This window comes from Python bivittatus, unplaced genomic scaffold (assembly GCF_059951505.1).
Source record: "Python bivittatus isolate LINGU-HERP-01145 unplaced genomic scaffold, Pbiv_v1 ctg000850_np1212, whole genome shotgun sequence".
NCBI lineage: Eukaryota > Metazoa > Chordata > Lepidosauria > Squamata > Pythonidae > Python > Python bivittatus.
In genome coordinates, this window is record NW_028277112.1 from 21,522,759 (window position 1) to 21,542,027 (window position 19,269).

At 40.4% G+C, this 19,269-nt stretch overlaps 1 protein-coding gene across 2 annotated transcripts in view; it reads right to left on the minus strand.

Moving 5' to 3' along the window:
• Nucleotides 1-946: 946 nt before the first annotated feature.
• Nucleotides 947-19,269, minus strand: part of MCC (MCC regulator of Wnt signaling pathway) — a 210,490-nt gene continuing 192,167 nt past the window's right edge. For both annotated transcript variants that reach the window (XM_088130041.1, XM_088130042.1), the window contains 2 exons: nucleotides 4,320-4,442; nucleotides 947-4,024 (listed from right to left, as the gene is read on the minus strand). In XM_088130041.1, the coding sequence (XP_087986167.1) occupies nucleotides 3,844-4,024; nucleotides 4,320-4,442 (304 nt within the window). In that variant the 3' untranslated portion in view covers nucleotides 947-3,843. The remainder of the gene's footprint in view (nucleotides 4,025-4,319; nucleotides 4,443-19,269) is intronic.

Below are 19,269 nucleotides of genomic sequence, written 5' to 3' on the forward strand. Positions count from 1 at the left end.
AGGCATGTATATAAATTTCCTTTTCCCCATCCTGTATGCGTGGCTGCCACCTAGATCTTCACATATTCATTAGGAGGATCTGCAACTTTTTTAACACTGAATTGTATTAAAAGGCAAAGATCTAGAAGGAAGATGTAAGGAATCTCTAGGGAATGAGGACTTAGGTGCGGGCCAAGATATTCCTATCCTTATTTAGCTCTAATCAATTTTAATGCTTAAAATTTGTTATTTTCAGCTGACATGCAGGCAAACTTGAAAATGGTTTGCATGTATTATGCTTGGTGTGTAATTTCTTGGTAATACTGGGGATAAAAAGTATAAAGGGTTCTGTGCAGTCAGATAACCAAAACTCCTTTTGGTTCTCTTTCAGCGCTGAAGGAATACCTAATGATTTCTAATGAATGAAAATGAAAAAGTATTGTTGCATATCCACGTTACAGACCTTCTTTTCTTCCAAGACTGTTCACTCCCTTTCCATGGATGAAGCTGATTCCTTGATATGAAGTATAGCCCTATCCATTGTTTCTCTGTTCAATTTAGGCATTGTCCAATGTATAAGTTCAGCTTCCTTAAATATAGTTTGATGTGATAGGTGGTATATGATTAAACAAAGGTTAAACCCTTGTATCTGTCATCAAGGGTGACAAGCTCAAAACAGACAATTTTGAAACAAGGATCTTCTGAAAAGCTTGATGTATTCAATATGCATTTCTAAGCTTTTATACCATTAATCTGCAGCAAGCCAACCTCTACAATGGCACTAGAACCCTTAAGTTTCAGGCTTATATTTCCTTGTTACAGGTCTTAGCTTATTTTAAAAAGTGTTTTGAAACATGCATTCTGGAGAAAATAACTGAATAGCACGTCAGGTAAAATGGGTTAAGAATTATAAATAAAATATGGAATGTATAATGTAGTCAGCAAAAGAATTTTGAAGATTTCTAACTTGAAGGAAAAAAGATACAGTGAATGTACATAGCAAATAAATTGCTTCCATGTAACAGAAATAGTTATTCTTCAAATTAGTAATTTCTAATAAGAATTGTCATTGCTAATCCAAAAACAAATCAAAACCCAGAGTGACTGAGACAATTAAACTACTCTAAATACAATGATAAAATACTATTACAAAAAGTGTGTTAAATCATGCAATAAGGAATTTTAAAATGGCAATGAATAACCTTTTTCAGAATTAGAGTTAACTTGTGATTTACAACTTGTAAGAAAAAAGGAAGAAAATAGGTGAATTCTCATCACCTTTTACTATAGGAAGTCATCAATACACTTTGAGAACCACTAACAGTTTCTCCATGGAATAAAATCTCATTAATAAATATCTGATTTTCTTAGATAATGGAGATGATGAAGTTTTGCCTAACAATCAGAGCATCTGTCATAAAATAGATGTACTATATTGAAAAACGCAAAACAGAGAAAGGCAAGAAAACTGGGCCCAAATGAAGCCTTATGTGGATAACTTCCAGAGCAATACCATGGGCATCGTATGGGAGTGGGGAGAACCGGAGGTGGGGGATGTGTGTCATACTCAAGGCCTATCAGGCTTATGCTGGTGGGCAGAAGGCCATTTTTCTCCACTGAATGAAAAAGATGGAATACTAGCTCCAGGATATGCTTTTCTTCCCTATTCTTTCCTTCCCAAACCTATCAGAGATCAGCTCACATACTAATGAGGCAAGAGCTGTAGAAGATTGCATGGTGTAGGAAAGGGTTAGGAGGTTTTGTGTTTTTTTTAAACTTCAAAAACTCTCTTTTTGAAAAGGGCAATCTGAAACATTCTGCCAGGGACTAAAGCACTGCAGCCTTAATTTTGTCCATACTGAATTCAAATGCGCAGACACCTTCGAAAATAAACCCTTATTTTGGACAACTGCAAGTTGAGATAATTTAATGTTACTAAGTAATCCTAACAAAATAATGCAGGCGAGATCTATCTGACTTCTCCCTTCGTTTGAAAACATGATTAGGTACTGATCTTCAGTGGAAAAGGAACAGGAACAAGACTCCAAAATTTCAATTTGATTGAAAAGCATATTAAACTACCTACAGTGATTAAATATGGAAGAACAATCAAAGGCCGGAAGAGACTGGTAGGGCTATTGGCCTTATTGTTGGCATTGCAAGAATCACAGTGCAAGGAGAAACCATTCTAAAAGGAAGGCACCATAGGAGCATAGTATGTGCCAATTTGGAGGATTATCCTTAAAGATTAATGCTTGATGACACATCTATACAGCAGACTAAAGGAAAAAGAATTATTGCTACATTTATGTTAGAACAGAAAAGAAAAATAGCTGAATAGAAAGAGACATTTCAATTTAAAAAAGCATTAACTTCAAAATTTAAGGGACATAATATTGCAGTCTCCTCTCATTCTAACTGATATGGTTTCACTGAGCTGAGTGGACAGTATTAGCACCATAACTGATCCCTGTTGGAAATTAATTTTCCTATAACATTTTTTGGAAGTACATTTACATTCATTTAATCAGGCACATTCCTTATATTTTAGGCTGGTTTCAGTTTTATGGGAATCTTATCCCAAACACCCCCCCTTCATTCTAGAATGTCTTGCAACACCCTTTTAATTGATATAATGAAAACAAAGGGTTAGATACTGTCCAGCAATATACTCCATAGTCTCTTTTGTAAAATGCATAGCTGTTATAAATTAAGAGTAACCTCTTATTTGTAATGGATAGTAATAATGGAATAGCTTGTATTTAGACACTAGATCAGTGTTTCTCAAACTTGGCAACTAAGATGTGTGGACTTCAATTCTCAGAATTCTCCAGCCAGCCATGCTGGCAGAGGAATTCTGCAAGTTGAAGTCCACACATCTTAAAGTTGCTAAGTTTGAGAAATGCTGCACTAAATGATTAGTCTCATAATTAATATGGATTCTGTTCCCATTGCAGACTGACTTGACAAACTGCAGGTTTACCAAACTGCAACAGGATAATCCTGGGGCATTCTCAGTGGGCACATCCTGAAAATGGTATTATCGATCAGAAAGATAGAGGCACCAGCTATAGTGTGGGGAAAGTTATTCCAGTTGCTTTGAGATAAAACTCTTCAATTGCCTGTATTCTTACTGCTGTTTAATGAGAAGCAAAAAGCTAGAAGAACTGGTTTAGTCTCCATTTCAAAAGGCCCAATTTAAAATCACCTTTCTATTATATCTTCCTTTTGAAATGGGTTGCAACAGCTATTTAGCCACTTAAACCATCACTGCAATAACTCTTATTGTGATTTCCCACCATCTGATGAAGCAAGAATAAGTTTTATCCCCTAAAAGCCAATTGTGTGCTAATGTTTGACCTGCTGTCTACCCAGAGGCTGGCTACGGATACCTGCTTTTCATTGTAAGGGGGAAATGCAGAATGAATGGCAGAAGAAAATGGGAAAAGAAATACTATTATCCAAATGAAAGTTATGCGTACACTGCTGTTTAGCATTGCCTCATCATTATGGTAGACTCCAAAGAGAATGTTCAATGAATAAGAGCAGAAGAATATACTTACTCATACAAATTTGAAATTTAAAAGAGAATCTGCAATAATATCAAGTAAAATTATTACATGGAAACGTGATAAACTGATACATTTACCATCAGGCACTGAGTATGCTCAACTATTCAAACATACTTCTTTTGGGGCTCCTGCCCATGGCTGTGTATTGTCGAAGTTGCAATCTCTCTCTGAGGTACTGATCTCCAACTTTGCCTGGTTTGTAATCGATTCACATCTGTGTTTACCATCTCAATGAGTTTTGTAAGGAGTCATTTTTGTAATGGCACATCGATTAAAAGAAAACAAGTATCTCTTAAAGTGATGTTTCATTGGTATGGGGTCTTGAGTTCTCTTCTTCCAGCAAAGCAATTCTTTGTTTGAGCATCCTGACTTGAGTCTCATGTCTTTCCACCATTGCCATCATCTGGGATTCCAGTTTCTTCAGCTTGTTTTGGTGCTTCTTCTTTGCCTTCTCATAGGCAGCCACAAGGTTACTATTGGAAATACAGTAATGGAAGGTCAAGGTAATCACATCTACACATCCATTCTGACTGGCAGCATCTTAAATAGATACTGATTTGCTGACATACTGGATAGGACCCCCCACCAACTTTTCAATCCCACCTGGCTACACAGCTCTACTCTGCTCCAAGCATAACCCCACCATTCTGTTAGTACATTCACAGTCATGTACACTCCACATACTGGTTCACAGCAAGCATAGCAAAAAACATAACGTGAGCTCAGCTCAATGTACGGTATGTTATCACTGACTGGAGGAACCTTTACCTGTTTGCTCTTTTCAAGTCATTAACAAACTCTGCAGACTGCTGATGCCGAATTTCGCTGCTCTTGGTTAGTCTTTCTAAGGCACTCACCAACTCCTGCACTCTGGCTTTCAGTTTCTTTTCTCTGGAAAGCACAAAGCAAAATACTATCAATCCAGATGATGTACACAGAGCAGGTAAGTTGAACATCATTTCGTTTATCATCTGCAATCTGACCGACGGGTTACTCTGACAGCATGGAACGTTCATACGTTAATTAACCTCATTGCCTGAGGTCTGCAACTGTGTAAAGGAGTGACAGCATGGACTATTTTTCCGTAATGCAGATCTTCTCTTGTTACCTTGGAAGTATTGCTGCAAGTCCCTTGCTGTTGGAGGACTGCAAATACTGGGTCCAAATGATATTTGCAAGCATGGCTCTTAGACCTAACTTGAGCCACTCCAAGGCTGCTTCAGTATGGAAGATGCTATTGCTATTCTACTAACTTTGGTAAATTTGTAGGTAAAAGTATGCCTTCATTTTATTTTAAGATCATTCATTCATTCATTCATTCATTCATTCATTCATTCATTCATTCATTCATAGATTTATATAGCTGCTCATGTTATGTAACACAATCCTGGGCAGCTTATAAACAATAGTAAATATAAAAACCAGCATAAAAAGCGACACACCCCTCACATCCAACAAATGACTTTCCTTGGCTCAGGCCATACACCACCCCAATACTTGTGGAAAAAGCCAGGTCTTCAAGGCTTTTCAGATGACTAGGAGGGTAGGCGCCTGCTGGACATCAGTGGAAGGGGAATCCAAATGTATTTTATATTTATTATATATTCAATTTATATCCCACCTTTTCATTCAGGAGCTCAAGATGATGGACATACTGCTTTCTCTTCCTATTTTTCCCCCCAACAACCTTGTGAGGTAGGCTGGGCTGGGAAAGTGTGAGTGACCCAAAGTCACTGAATGTGCAACTGGGGCTAAGGATGCAACCATGTCTTTAGTTTGGCTTCCACACAAACCTGAAAAATGATACGGCTGCTTTACGGAGAGGCTCACCTGTCCTCTGTCATGTACTAAGCACCTTTTCTGAATCACTGCATCAGCAGGCAGAGTCCTAAGCCCAGCATAGAGTTGGAAGTTATGCTTCAGTTTTGGAGAGTTCTTATAGTGCAAGATTTATATCAATCCTTGTCCCACAATTTCTCTTGTGAAAGGTGAAAATTGCCATTAAGAAAAATGACACTATATGGTTTCCATGAAAATACCAAGAACTATTTTCACTGTCAAAATGAAGAAAAAGCCTCTCGGTCCTAAACTTGTTAAAAGCTAGGGTTCAAATTACTGCTTTATTCTAATTATCTTTTTTCTTTGAAAACTGTGCTTCATGACAATGAATAGCTACAACAAGACAACAGAGCAACAATGCTGAAAAAAACTTATGCACCACTTTCAAGGAGCCAGTACAATTTACTGTACCATTTGTACAACATTAGCTGTTGTTAACTTTTTATGTGCAACCGCGGCCTTAATCTGGCCTCCTGGTGGCACTGTCTTCAATGCCAAAAGCCAAACAGGCTGCCCTTTCTGGTAGACTTGATTTGAGCAACTTATATTTTAAAGGACTGCTTCCTGAACAACGTTGTCATCACTAATCAACACGTAAAGCATGTTTGCTAAGGAGGTGAACCTTTATTAATGAAATAAGAGAGAATGATTCTATTAATGAAATAAGAGAGGACGACACAGACTAAGAAACACCCTTTATCTTATCTGAGTCAGAGTCTGATCTAATTTAACTGAGGGGGCAGGGAGGAATCCATGGTTTAATAGCACATATGGTAGATTTGGAAGAATAACAGGAGAGGGGGTGTTTCTTGTGCTTCCAAACATCCTTTCCTAAGGAATAGCTTTTGCATATATTACTAAAAGATTTAATGTTTTCAAGAACTCAGGAGGGCTGAAGGAGCCCTGTGCTTGGGTTGGACTGAAACCAGATACAGCTATCAATGGAATTTGGTACCTTGCTTCATTCAGCACCCAGATCATGCCAAGACCTTTTAGGAGCATTCGAGCCAACACAAACACACTCTTCTCCATAATTCCTAATTGAACACATGGAGGTCAGGAAAAGTACAGAGTAGAGCTGTATGCACAGCTCCGCTCTGTACCAGTTTCTTTGCCACTGGTTCAAATCAATGCCTGAAGAGGATTACCTTTATCTATACTATACTGAACAGTGAAATTGCACTAAATTGAAACTGGTCCATCTAGCTCTGAATCATCTGCACTTGGCAGCATCTTTCCAGGGTCACAGACTACTTTGCCAGCTGTCCCTCAAAATGCCAGAAATTAAACCTGCCTGCAAATAATGTGGCCAGGATCCCCTTCCAAGCCCTGTTCTGGCAAGCAGCCGTAAACAAAAACATTGCAAGGAATTTAAAAAGTAATACTAATATTAATTGAAACATTTATGTAACTCTAAGGAACAGCATTTTCATTAATGCCATTCTTCTTTACATTTCTTAAAAATCTATGCTTTGTATTCTGCAGTCCAAAAAACAATCTAAATATCCAGAATTATATTTTATAAATCTTTCATGTGTGCCATATAAATGTCCTTAGGAGAGCAATGCCAGATTATTTCAAATTTTGACAAGCCTACCTCTCTACATAAATGCCTTTTATCTTTATTATACTTTTTCTTAATTTTATTGTTTCTACCAGAATTTAGTTTTCCTTGTCCTTCTGCTGATGAGCAGAGTTTTCTGTTAATCTTTTACAAATGGATTAAAAGCTTTCATATTATAAAAATCATATGGTATTCAGTATCTGAAAGGCACCAATAATATTCTTTTTATGATGGAAAAGTGGTATACAAAGGTAGTTTTTGTTTAGTGACCATAATTGGAACCAGCAACTCCGTTGTTAAGCGAAGTAGACAACTTTGCTTATGATCTTACTTCAACTTTCCTTTGCTTTACTGACCTGTGAAGGTCGTAAATGCGAGGATTGGTTGCAAAGTTACTTTTTCATCACTGTAGTCACTGCGAACAGTCACTGTATGAAGCAATCACTAAACAAGGACTGCCTGTAAACTGACATCAGAATTCATCATTAAGTAATCACTCTCCCTTCAATGGAGAATTAAAAAGCTATTCAACATCCCTTTATTTACAAATTAGCTTGTAGTTGGAAAAAGAAACTTGTGCAGTAGCTTTAAATTTCATCTCTTAGTTTCAATTTTTTGTTGCTAGATAGCCTGGGTTTTGCAGTACAAGTCAATCTAATATTAACAAAAGCACTTGGATGATCCACTAAACCTTGGTCAGCTGAGTATCACCAGCCTCATTCTTTCTCAAGAATAAATGTATAAGCATTTCTTTTGTACATACACACACACTTCTAATTAATTATCAAATGTTTCTTTTTAAAATATTTTATTTCAAATATATAGGTAGTCTTCAGGTTACAACCATAATTGGGACCAGAATTTCCATTGCTAAGGGAAGTGGTGGTTAAGTGAAACATCACGTGACCATGTGCTTAGCAATGGGAGTCCCAGCAGTCTAGGTTGAGGTTGTTAGGCTAGGACCGCACATTTCTTCTGCCCTGTGCAAACTGCTTCCACTTCGACCCTCCCCCCACGTATCCCCCTATCTCTGCCCTTTTGACCACCCTGCACAGCATGGCCAAGATGAAGCCACTGTATTCCACTGCCACTACCCCGAGATGATCTTCATTGCCATCTTCGCCTCCGTCCCCACCCAGCCCAACCGCAGCCTAGTCAGGGAGGCGCAGCCTCTCCTACGGCCAAAGTCCTGAAAAACTTCTCCCACCCAAATCCTGGCCAGCTCAGCCAAACTTCACCATGGGGATTGTGAGCTGCGGCAGACCCAGACCACGTGGCTCCTTTGTAGGCAGGAACTCCCAAAGCAGAGCGCATGACGCACCCTAGGACCAGAGTAGGGAGTGGTAGGTTGCAGAGGTGGAGCTGCAGCTGCAGTTGTCCCAAAGGTCTCAGCACGTGCCCTAGGTCTACCTGGTTACCGTTCACTCCTGCCTCACATGTTGGTGGTGGCTCTTCACAGGGAGAAGCAGAACCAGGAGAAGAAGCAGAAGCTGCTGTGGACAGCTGGTTGCACTGGGACTTTTGCAACTGGGCACCGGAGTTGAGGCAGTGCATCAGCATGACCCTCAACCGGAGGTGGGCTGAGACTACTTAAGCAGGGCAGCCCGCCAGGAGCCAAGCAGCCAGGGAGGCAGCGACGGTGGTGAGACCAGTGGAGGCGAGGCGAGGCGAGGCGAAGGTCAGCTGGGTGGTGGTGATAGTGGAATACAGCGGCCTCTTCATCTTGGCCATGCTATGCAGGGTGGCCAAAGAGCAGAGATGGGGGGGGAGACAGGCGGGTGGGGGAGTTCAAATGGAGTAGTTTGCACAGGGCAGAACATGACCATGGAATGCTGTGATGGTTGTAAATGCGGGCTAGTCGCCAGACACCCAAATTTTGATCACGTGACCACGGGGACCCTGCAACAGCCCAACTTTGAGGACCCATCATAAGCCCATTTTTTCAATGCCATAACTTTGAACAGTCACTGAACAAATGGATGTAACCCAAGGATTATCTGTAGGCTCCTTGGAATACATAGCGCAGGCCTGTTATTATTCTCTGATTCAAGGGCCGATTCATATTTTTCCTACAGTGAGAATACTGATATGCAGGAAAAATATATATATACTGTGCTGTACAGAATTTATTTCATCAGCAGTACATAGATTGGGTATCAAAGTTTATTCCTAAAGAAAACAAAATGGCTTATTTTCTTCTCTTTTACTACAACCACCCTTCTTCATCTGCAAGCATTGTTTAAGCTTTTACATAGTATGTAGCAATTCGCAGTATCTGTTTGTAAGTACAGAAGTCTCTCAGAACAAACTTGTGACAAATTCAGTATTCAATAATCTATACAGAAATTTGTTCAAGCCAGAAAAAAAGGATAATTTCAGTATTTGTAACAAAATAGCACAAACTCTCTAAATGATTTTGTATTTCTGTGAAAACACTCATGCTTTTTCCTAAGTATACATAAGTTCTCCAGTGGAGGGTCCCCCTGATTAGTCTTTTACTAGGAGGCAGACATTTCCACAGATGAATGTGGAAAATTAATGGAGAGATGGATTAAAGGCAAGAGTTATGTCGACGGCTACATTAGCCTCAGCCAGTCTCAAGACTTGGTGGGGAGCTGTTCTGGGGCCTCAGGTCCTCCACTGTTTAATTAAGGGCCAGAGAGAGTGAGTGGGGAGTAAATGCTGGCAAGAAACTGTGAACCCGATGCTTTGGGAGGAATAATGGACTTACTTAACACACAATTTAGGTTGCCATCTGTACCTAAATGATCGCAATATAATAGAATAGATAATTTTACATCAATTTTCATTTATTACATACAGGTGAACCTCGAAAAATTAGAATATCGTGCAAATGTTCATTTATGTCAGTAAGGCAACTCAAAAGGTGAAACCAATATATGAGATAGACGCATTACATGCAAAGCGAGATATGTCAAGCCTTACTTTGGTATAATTGTGATGATTATGGCATACAGCTTATGAAAACCCCAAATTCACAATCTCAGAAAATTAGAATAGTGTGAAAAGGTTCAATATTCTAGGCTCAAAGTGTCCCACTCTAATCAGCTAATGAATCCATAACAGCTGCAAAGGGTTCCTGAGCCTTTAAATGGTCTCTCAGGCTGGTTCAGTAGGAATCACAAGCATGGGAAAGACTGCTGACCTGACAGTTGTGACACCCTCCATAAGGAGGGAAAGCCCCAAAGCTGTATCAAAGCACATCAATAGAAGGGAAAAGTGTGGTGGAAAAAGGTGCACAAGCAGCAGGGATGACCGCAGCCTGGAGAGGATTGTCAGGAAAAGGCCATTCAAAAGTGCTGGGGACTTTCACAAGGAGTGGACTGAGGCTGGAGTTAGTGCATCAAGAGCCACCACACACAGACGGATCCTGGACATGGGCTTCAAATGTCGTACTCCTCTTGTCAAGCCACTCCTGAACAACAAACAACGTCAGAAGCGTCTTACCTGGGCTACAGAAAAAAAGAACTGGTCTGTTGCCCAGTGGTCCAAAGTCCTCTTTTCTGATGAGAGCAACTTTTGCATCTCATTTGGGAACCAAGGACCCAGAGTCTGGAGGAAGAATGGAGAGGCACACAATGCACGATGCTTGAAGTCCAGTGTGAAGTTTCCACAGTCTGTGTTGATTTGGGGAGCCATGTCATCTGCTGGTGTTGGTCCACTGTGCTTCATTAAGTCCAGGGTCAACGCAGCCGTCTACCAGGAGATTTTGGAGCATTTCATGCTTCCTTCCGCAGACAAGCTTTATAGGGATGCTGACTTCATTTTCCAGCAAGACTTGGCACCTGTCCACACTGCCAAAAGTACCAAAACCTGGTTCAATGACCATGGGATTACTGTGCTTGATCAGCCAGCAAACTCGCCTGACCTGAATCCCATAGAGAATCTATGGGGAACTGCCAAGAGAAAGATGAGGGACATGAGACTGAACAATGCAGCGGAGCTGAAGGCCGCTATTGAAGCATCCTGGTCTTCCATAACACCTCAGCAGTGCCACAGGCTGATAGCATCCATGCCACGCCGCATTGCAGCAGTCATTGCTGCAAAAGGGGCCCAAACCAAGTACTGAGTACATATGCATGCTTATACTTTGCAGAGGTCCGATATTGTTCTATTTCCAATCCTTGTGTTATTGATGTCATGTAATATTCTAATTTTCTGAGATTGTGAATTTGGGGTTTTCATAAACTGTACGCCATAATCATCACAATTATACCAAAGTAAGGCTTGACATATCTCGCTTTGTATGTAATGCGTCTATCTCATATATTGGTTTCACCTTTTGAGTTGCAGTACTGACATAAATGAACATTTGCACGATATTCTAATTTTTCGAGTTTCACTGTATGCTTGGTGGAATTTTATGGTGCAAAGCAGTACAGCTATTACAATTTGGTTTTGCTTGCTGTTCTGACTCAAGCACTTTTAATACTCCAAACTTATTAAAAGTTACACTTAAATAGCCCATTTGCTTTGCAGAGCCTAGCATTTATACTTTCTAACTATTAGTAAGTCAATTGTAAGGCCAACATCTAAAAAACCCTGCCCTAACATCCAGGAATTGTTTGCATTTTTTGAAAAAAGTACACGTGAAGATTTCATAAAAACAGGAATGGCTCTTCTTGATAGGGATCTTCTAGGCCACATTTTGCTAATCTGCAGCACAACAAATCTGCAAGTGAAAACTTGTTCAATAAATCTATGCTGTTTATATTGAAAAAGTTCTAGCCCGCCAACTCTGAGACCATAAGTAATCTTGGCCCCTCCCTCCCTCCCTCCCTCCCTCCCAATTTAATACCCTGTAAAGTCCATCTAGGAAACAAGAATAATACCAGCTTAATGGTTGTTATTTGTTACAAGTGTTGTCAAAAGATGTCAGAAAAGTTTGAGCAACATGTCATCCCTGTGAGGGAATTTCCTAAGATTATTCAGACAAGTGTGTAATGGAACAAGGATCTGAATTGATTGTCCATGTCCACTGCTTCTTTACAAATCACACTGATTCATTATAAGAGCACCCCTCTCATCAGTTTCCATACTGGTAAAATGAAAATGCTTGCATACTCTATATAACAGTGTTTCTCAACCTTGACAACTTTAAGATGTGTGGACTTCAAGTCCCAGAATTCTCCAGCCACCATGCTCTATATGCTCAATGAACAGTAATCAGAGAAGTTATATAGCTTATGGACCATATAAAAGCGCTGTACAATTAATGAAATCAAGCAAAGCAACAATATTTCTGAATTTGATTCAAGATTTCACCTGCTTTAGTTTTTCTGCTGACATTTTCACAAGAGCATGCTAGTTAAATAGAATGCAGTTTTCAGCATTCTGAGATTTGAACTGGAGAACTGAAATAGAAACAGTTGTATTTTTTATTGCTAAACTCCATAATTATAGCATTGCGTAGCTTTTTAAAATGATGCATATTGTCTCATGCACAGCTGTGTGTAATGTGGACAGACAGGTCCTTTAGTCTTATCTGTTTCAAAGGTTTTAAATCCATTCCTTGCTCTCATGCATTTTTAATAGAATCCTAGAAATATGATACAATCAACTCTCTTCCTTTCCTAAAAAACCTCTCTATTAGATCATCTTATTCTCCGTTCTGCCTATGCATGATTGTTCCCTACAGGATATTTTGTTCATTCCTCTTCCCTGTGGAGTAACTGCTCTAAGTGCTCCTGACCTGTTAGTGAATTTATAAAGCCCAATATGCAAAAAAGAAACACCAAAGCCTGCAGAGGCAACAATTCTCATCTATGACTGAGGAAGAAAACATACTCCCAAAACCTATGTGTTCTCCAGGAATTATGTTATACTTAACACTCATGCCAAAATAATCTCATTTTTAGTACATATTGTTATTTTAGGATAGGCAAGATGTACTATGAATTCTTTTATAGAGCACCTACTCCCCAATTTGGGGATGTTGTGATCTGGTGTAGGTGGTCTGGAGGTGCAAAATCTTACAATTATTCCCAGTGTCGCTTTTTTGGTGCCAGTAATGAGCCACACTCAGAAAAGTCTATGGAAGAGGTAAGCATTCAACAACTCTCATATGTATATCCTCATAGAGTTAAGAAAAAAAGACTCCCAAAGATCTTAGTTGGATAGTACAGATCTCTGATTAAAGTTTTAGGGATGTTTATAGTGAAAAGGTTTGGGGAAGACAGAATGACCAAATAACACTTGGGCACCATCTTTGTTGTTATTTAAAAAGAACCGCTGGTGAAATGATGGGTCTGCTGTTGTTGTTGTTTAGTCGTTAAGTCGTGTCCGACTCTTCGTGACCCCATGAACCATATTGCGCCAGGCCTTCCTGTCCTTCACTGCCTCCCTGAGTTTGCTCAGTTTCATGCTCATTGCTTCAGTGATGCTATCTAACCATCTCATCCTCTGCCGTCCTCTTCTCCTTTTGCCTTCAATCTTTCCCAGCATCAGGGTCTTCTCCAAAGAGATCTCTCTTCGCATTAGGTGACCAAAGTATCTGAGCTTGAGCTTCATTATCGATCCTTCCAATGAGCAATCAGGGTTGATTTCCTTTAAGATTGACTGGTTTGACCTCCTAGCAGTCCAGGGGACTCTCAAGAGTCTTCTCCAGCACCACAGTTCAAAGGCATCAATTCTTCGGCGCTCGGCCTTTTTTATGGTCCAGCTCTCACAGCCATACATTACTACTGGAAAAACCATAGCTTTGACTATGCGGATCTTTGTCGGCAAGGTGACGTCTCTGCTTTTTAATATGCTATCTAGGCTTGCCATAGCTTTCCTCCCAAGGAGCAAGCGTCTTTTAATTTCATGGCTGCAGTCTCCGTCTGCGGTGATCTTGGAGCCCAAATAAATGAAGTCTGTTACTGCTTCCATTTCTACCCCTTCTATTTGCCAGGAATTGATGGGTCCAGATGCCATGATCTTAGTTTTTTTAATGTTGAGTTTCGAGCCAGCTTTTGCACTCTCCTCTTTCACCCTCATCAAGAGGCTCTTTAGTTCTTCTTCACTTTCTGCCATTAGGGTGGTATCGTCCGCATATCTGAGGTTGTTGATGATTCTCCCTGCAATCTTAATTCCAGCTTGTGATTCTTCCAGCCTGGCATTTCTCATGATGTACTCTGCATATAGGTTAAATAAGCAGGGTGACAGTATACAGCCTTGTCGTACACCTTTCCCTATTTTGAACCAATCGGTTGTTCCATGACCGGTTCTAACTGTTGCTTCTTGGTCCGCATACAGATTTCTCAGGAGACAGGTAAGGTGGTCTGGTACTCCCATCTCTTTAAGAATTTGCCACAGTTTGTTGTGATCCACACAATCAAAGGCTTTTGCATAGTCAATGAAGCAGAAGTAGATATTTTTCTGGAACTCTTGTGCTTTCTCCATGATCCAGCGAATGTTGGCGATTTGATCTCTAGTTCCTCTGCCTCTTCGAAACCCAGCTTGTACATCCGGTAGTTCTCGGTTCATGTATTGCTGAAGCCTAGCTTGTAGAATTTTGAGCATAACCTTGCTAGCATGTGAAATGAGTGCAATTGTGCGATAGTTTGAGCATTCTTTGGCATTGCCCTTCTTTGGAATTGGAACATAAACTGACCTTTTCCAATCCCGTGGCCACTGTTGCGTTTTCCAAACTTGCTGGCATATTGAGTGCAGCACTTTAACACCATCATCTTTTAGTATTTTAAATAACTCAGCTGGAATACTGTCATCTTCACTAGCTTTGTTGTTAGCAATGCTTCCTAAGGCCCACTTGACTTCACTCTCTAGGATGTCTGGCTCAAGGTCAGTGATCACACCAGCGTGGACATCAGGGACATTAAGATCTTTCTTGTATAGTTCTTCTGTGTATTCTTGCCACCTCTTCTTAATCTCTTCTGCTTCTGTTAGGTCCCTGCCGTTTTTGTCCTTTATCATGCCCATCTTTGCACTAAACGTTCCTTTGATATCTCCAATTTTCTTGTAGAGATCTCTAGTCTTCCCCATTCTATTGTTTTCCTCAATTTCTTTGCATTGTTCATTTAAGAAAGCCTTCTTATCTCTCCTTGCTATTCTCTGGAAATCTGCATTCAGTTGCTTATATCTTTCCCTTTCACCCTTGCTTTTCGCATTCCTTCTTTCCACAGCTATTTGTAAAGCCTCATCAGACAGCCATTTTGCTTTCTTGCATTTCTTTTTCTTTGGGATGGTTTTAGTTGCTGCCTCCTGTACAATGTTACGGACCTCCGTCCATAGTTCTTCAGGCACTCTGTCTACCAAATCTAATCCTCTAAATCTATTCATCACCTTCACTGTGTACTCACAAGGAATATGATCTAAGTCATACCTGAGTGGTCTAGTGGTTTTCCCTATATTCTTCAATTTAAGCCTAAATTTTGCAGTAAGAAGCTCATGATCTGAGCCACAGTCAGCTCCTGGTCTTGTTTTTGCTGTCTTTATAGAGCTTCTCCATCTTTGGCTGCAAAGTATATAATCAATCTGGTTTCGGTATTGACCATCTGGTGATGTCCATGTGTAGAGTCGTCTCTTGTGTTGTTGGAAAAGAGTGTTTGCTATGACTAGCTTGTTTTCTTGACAGAACTCTATTAGCCTTTGCCCTGCTTCATTTTGTACTCCAAGGCCAAACTTGCCTGTTATTCCGATTACTCCTTGACTTCCTACTTTAGCATTCCAATCCCCTATGATGAAAAGGACATCTTTTTTTGGTGATAGTTCTAGAAGGTGTTGTAGGTCTTCATAGAAGCGGTCAACTTCAGCTTCTTCAGCATCAGTGGTTGGGGCATAGACTTGGATGACTGTGATATTGAATGGTTTGCCTTGGATACGCACTGAGATCATTCTGTCGTTTTTGAGGTTGTACCCCATTACTGCCTTTCCCACTCTCTTATTGACTATGAGTGCAACTCCATTTCTTCTAAGGGTTTCTTGCCCACAGTAGTAGATATAATGGTCACCCGAATTAAATTCACCCATTCCCGTCCATTTCAGTTCGCTGATTCCCAAGATGTCGATGTTCAATCTTGTCATCTCATGTTTGACCACATCCAGCTTGCCTTGGTTCATAGATCTTACATTCCAGGTACCTATACAACATTGTTCTTTACAGCATCGGACCTTCTTTTCGCTTCCAGATACATCCACAGCTGAACGTCCTTTCGGCTTTGGCCCAGCCGCTTCACTCTTTCTGGAGCTACTTGGAATTGCCCTCCGCTCTTCCCCAGTAGCATATTGGACACCTTCCGACCTGAGGGGCTCATCTTCCGGTGTCATATCTTTTAGCTTTTTAACATTGTCCATGGGGTTTTCTTGGCAAGGATACTGGAGTGGGTTGCCATTTCCTTCTCCAGTGGACCACATTTTGTTAGAACTCTCTGTCATGACCTGTCCGTCTTGGGTGGCCCTGCATGGTATAGCTCATGGCTTCACTGAGTTACGCAAGCCCCTTCGCCACGACAAGGCAGTGATCCATGAAGGGGAGTCTGCTGTTATCCCCACACAAGATGAAATTTTCTACTCAGAAGTGTCTTTACTGCAGAACAGTTAAACTACTTTCAATACTTTATGCTACAGGTTATGTGACTATCAATATATTTAAATTCAGGAATACCATGTTGGAAAGAAACTTTATAGGACTTTAATTAGATTCACAGGATTTTAATGGCATAATGTTCAAGAAGTGTTTTCCCAACAATTGCATTTTCAAGCACAGATTTTACTGAGCAAAGTTTTCTTATGTTACATTAATTTACTGATTTGAAGATAGACAGAAATGTGATCATAGTCTGGCCTTTTTCTCATAAAACACTGTTTCCATTAAAAACATTCAAGCCAAGTAGAAGGACATTGATACTCTTTTCAATGCCCTCAATCATTTCCTTACTTTGTAAAATGTGATATCCAAATTTTGTGTACAATTTTACTGAGTCAGTCTATCTTCCCCGACACTCTGTATATACATTTGTAAACCTTTAATTGGAAATCTATACCAATCAAGCAATGCATTGCAAGATTTTGTTTTTTCTTCTTTCTGTTCAGTTAGCATCTGCCCTTCCTGGCTCCTTGCTCAATCTCTGCTAATTAAGGCTTCAAGTACAGTGGTACCTCTAGTTACGAATGCCCTTACTTACGAATTTTTCGAGATACGATCAGCTCCGGCCCCAAAAATTTACCTCAACTTGTGTACTTGCCTCGACTTACGAACCGGATCCGCGGCCATTTTCCACCCGTTCCACATGGTTCGCGGCCATTTTCCGCCCGTTCCACATGGTCCGCAGCCATTTTTCCGCCCGTTCCACGTGGTCTGTGGCCATTTTCCGCCTGTTCCACGTGGTCCGCAGCCATTTTCCCGCCCATTCCACGTGGTCCGTGGCCATTTCCCCGCCCGTTCCACATGGTCCGCAGCCATTTTCCTGCCCGTTCCACGTGGTCCGTGGCCATTTTCCCGCCCGTTCCATGTGGTCTGCGGCCGTTTTTCCGCCCTGCTGCGTGGTCCGCGGCCATTTTCCGCCCCGACACGTGGTCCGCGGCCATTTTCCTGCCCGTTCCACGTGGTCCGTGGCCATTTTCCCGCCCGTTCCATGTGGTCTGCGGCCGTTTTTCCGCCCTGCTGCGTGGTCCGCGGCCATTTTCCGCCCCTGACGCGTGATCCGCGGACGCCGGAACGGATTAACGGCAATTACATTGAACCTTATGGGAAAATTTGCCTCGTGTTGTGACCAATTCGAGTTGCAACCAGAGTTACGGAACGGATTAAATTCGTAACTCGAGGTTCCACTGTACTAGGATGTCTAAGTAAATAAACAAACAAACCATAATGCGATGGACGATAAGAAACACAATTCTTGCTCATTTCCTAATATGATATGGGTGATACCAAACATCTGTGGATGTACTGACCTTACATGCAGGCATCCTATTAATTTATTTAATTCTTCCCCCACTTCCCATGAAGAAGATCTGTTTGGCTTACTCCATGAACTGAACTCAATGCTTACTAATAGCAACAGTGACTGTTAGAAGCAGGCAAGAGGAATTCTACAGTTGCAATGATTATTAGTTTACACATTAGTCTGACTACTTTTGACCTTGATGTCCATGATATATCAGTTAGTTACATCAATGTTTATTCTAAGAATCTTGACAAAGTTTCAATTCCCAGTCCAGGTAAACAGAGATACTGCCAGTTAGTTTTTCAGACAGTAATGGAATCAAACTAGCATTAGAGAAAAGGGCTATCAAGCAAACATAGTTTGCGGAATCTCCCTACATACAAATAGCTACAGTATCATGGAATCTAGTTCACAATTGTTTCTACTAATTTTTTCTACTAAAATGCATGCAACAGTATATGCAGGTATGTATGGAGAATGTATAAGTATGTGGGAATTAAATATTTTATTTTTCATTACATTGAAATTTACCTGTGATAAACTGAATCAGTATTGATTTATCAAGTTCTGTGTATTACATATGTGTTTTGTGGTGCTATTTTAGTATCCTGAGGCAAGTTTTCTTGAGCAAGCAATGGTATAACTATTGCAAAGTTTTAAATTGTTAAATTGTTAAATTGTTCTGATTGCAATGATTTCCCAGAGCCCAATAAATGTCTGTATTTAAATTTAAAGAGTTATGCTATTGATTCTCAGAATAAATTAAATTGCCTTTGTGTCTTTGTGGAAACCTTTCTGATCAGAACACTTCCAGGAATCTTTATGTGCTAGATTACTTATCTGAGGTTCAACCCCACTTTACAGCACAACTGCATACTACCTGAGCTACGAACTCTGCCCGTCAGCCACCAACAACTAAGGCTGTGCAATGCTTTGGATACAAAGGCAAAAAGATACTGCAGAGGAGGTGAGGAGGACATAAACCCCGCAGTCCTTGTCTGAACTACTTAAGCAGCTGTACCTTTTCCTAGGACTCTGTTGCTGCCCCCCTTAGATGTCCTGCATTTCTGGAAAAAGATGTGGCTGCCTTACACAATTGAAAATCAGTGCAATGTTTGTACTCCTACATGCTCTGAAGAATATTTTTGCTTTTGAATACAAAGCACTGTACAGCTCTATTAACTAATTTTCAGTGATATTTTCTAATTATCATTAGTGGGCACGCTTTCAACAGTCAAACTGAAAATTCCTTTTATTAAAAATTCTGGAAAACCTCCATGACCAATCATATTCCTTAAAAGTCTCACTATCAGGCCAAATCTATTGCCTGCCACCAACATTTTCAGTCAGCTTGAAGCCTTTCTTCAACTGCAGCATAACTAAAACAGCCCCAGGGTCCTGATTACAC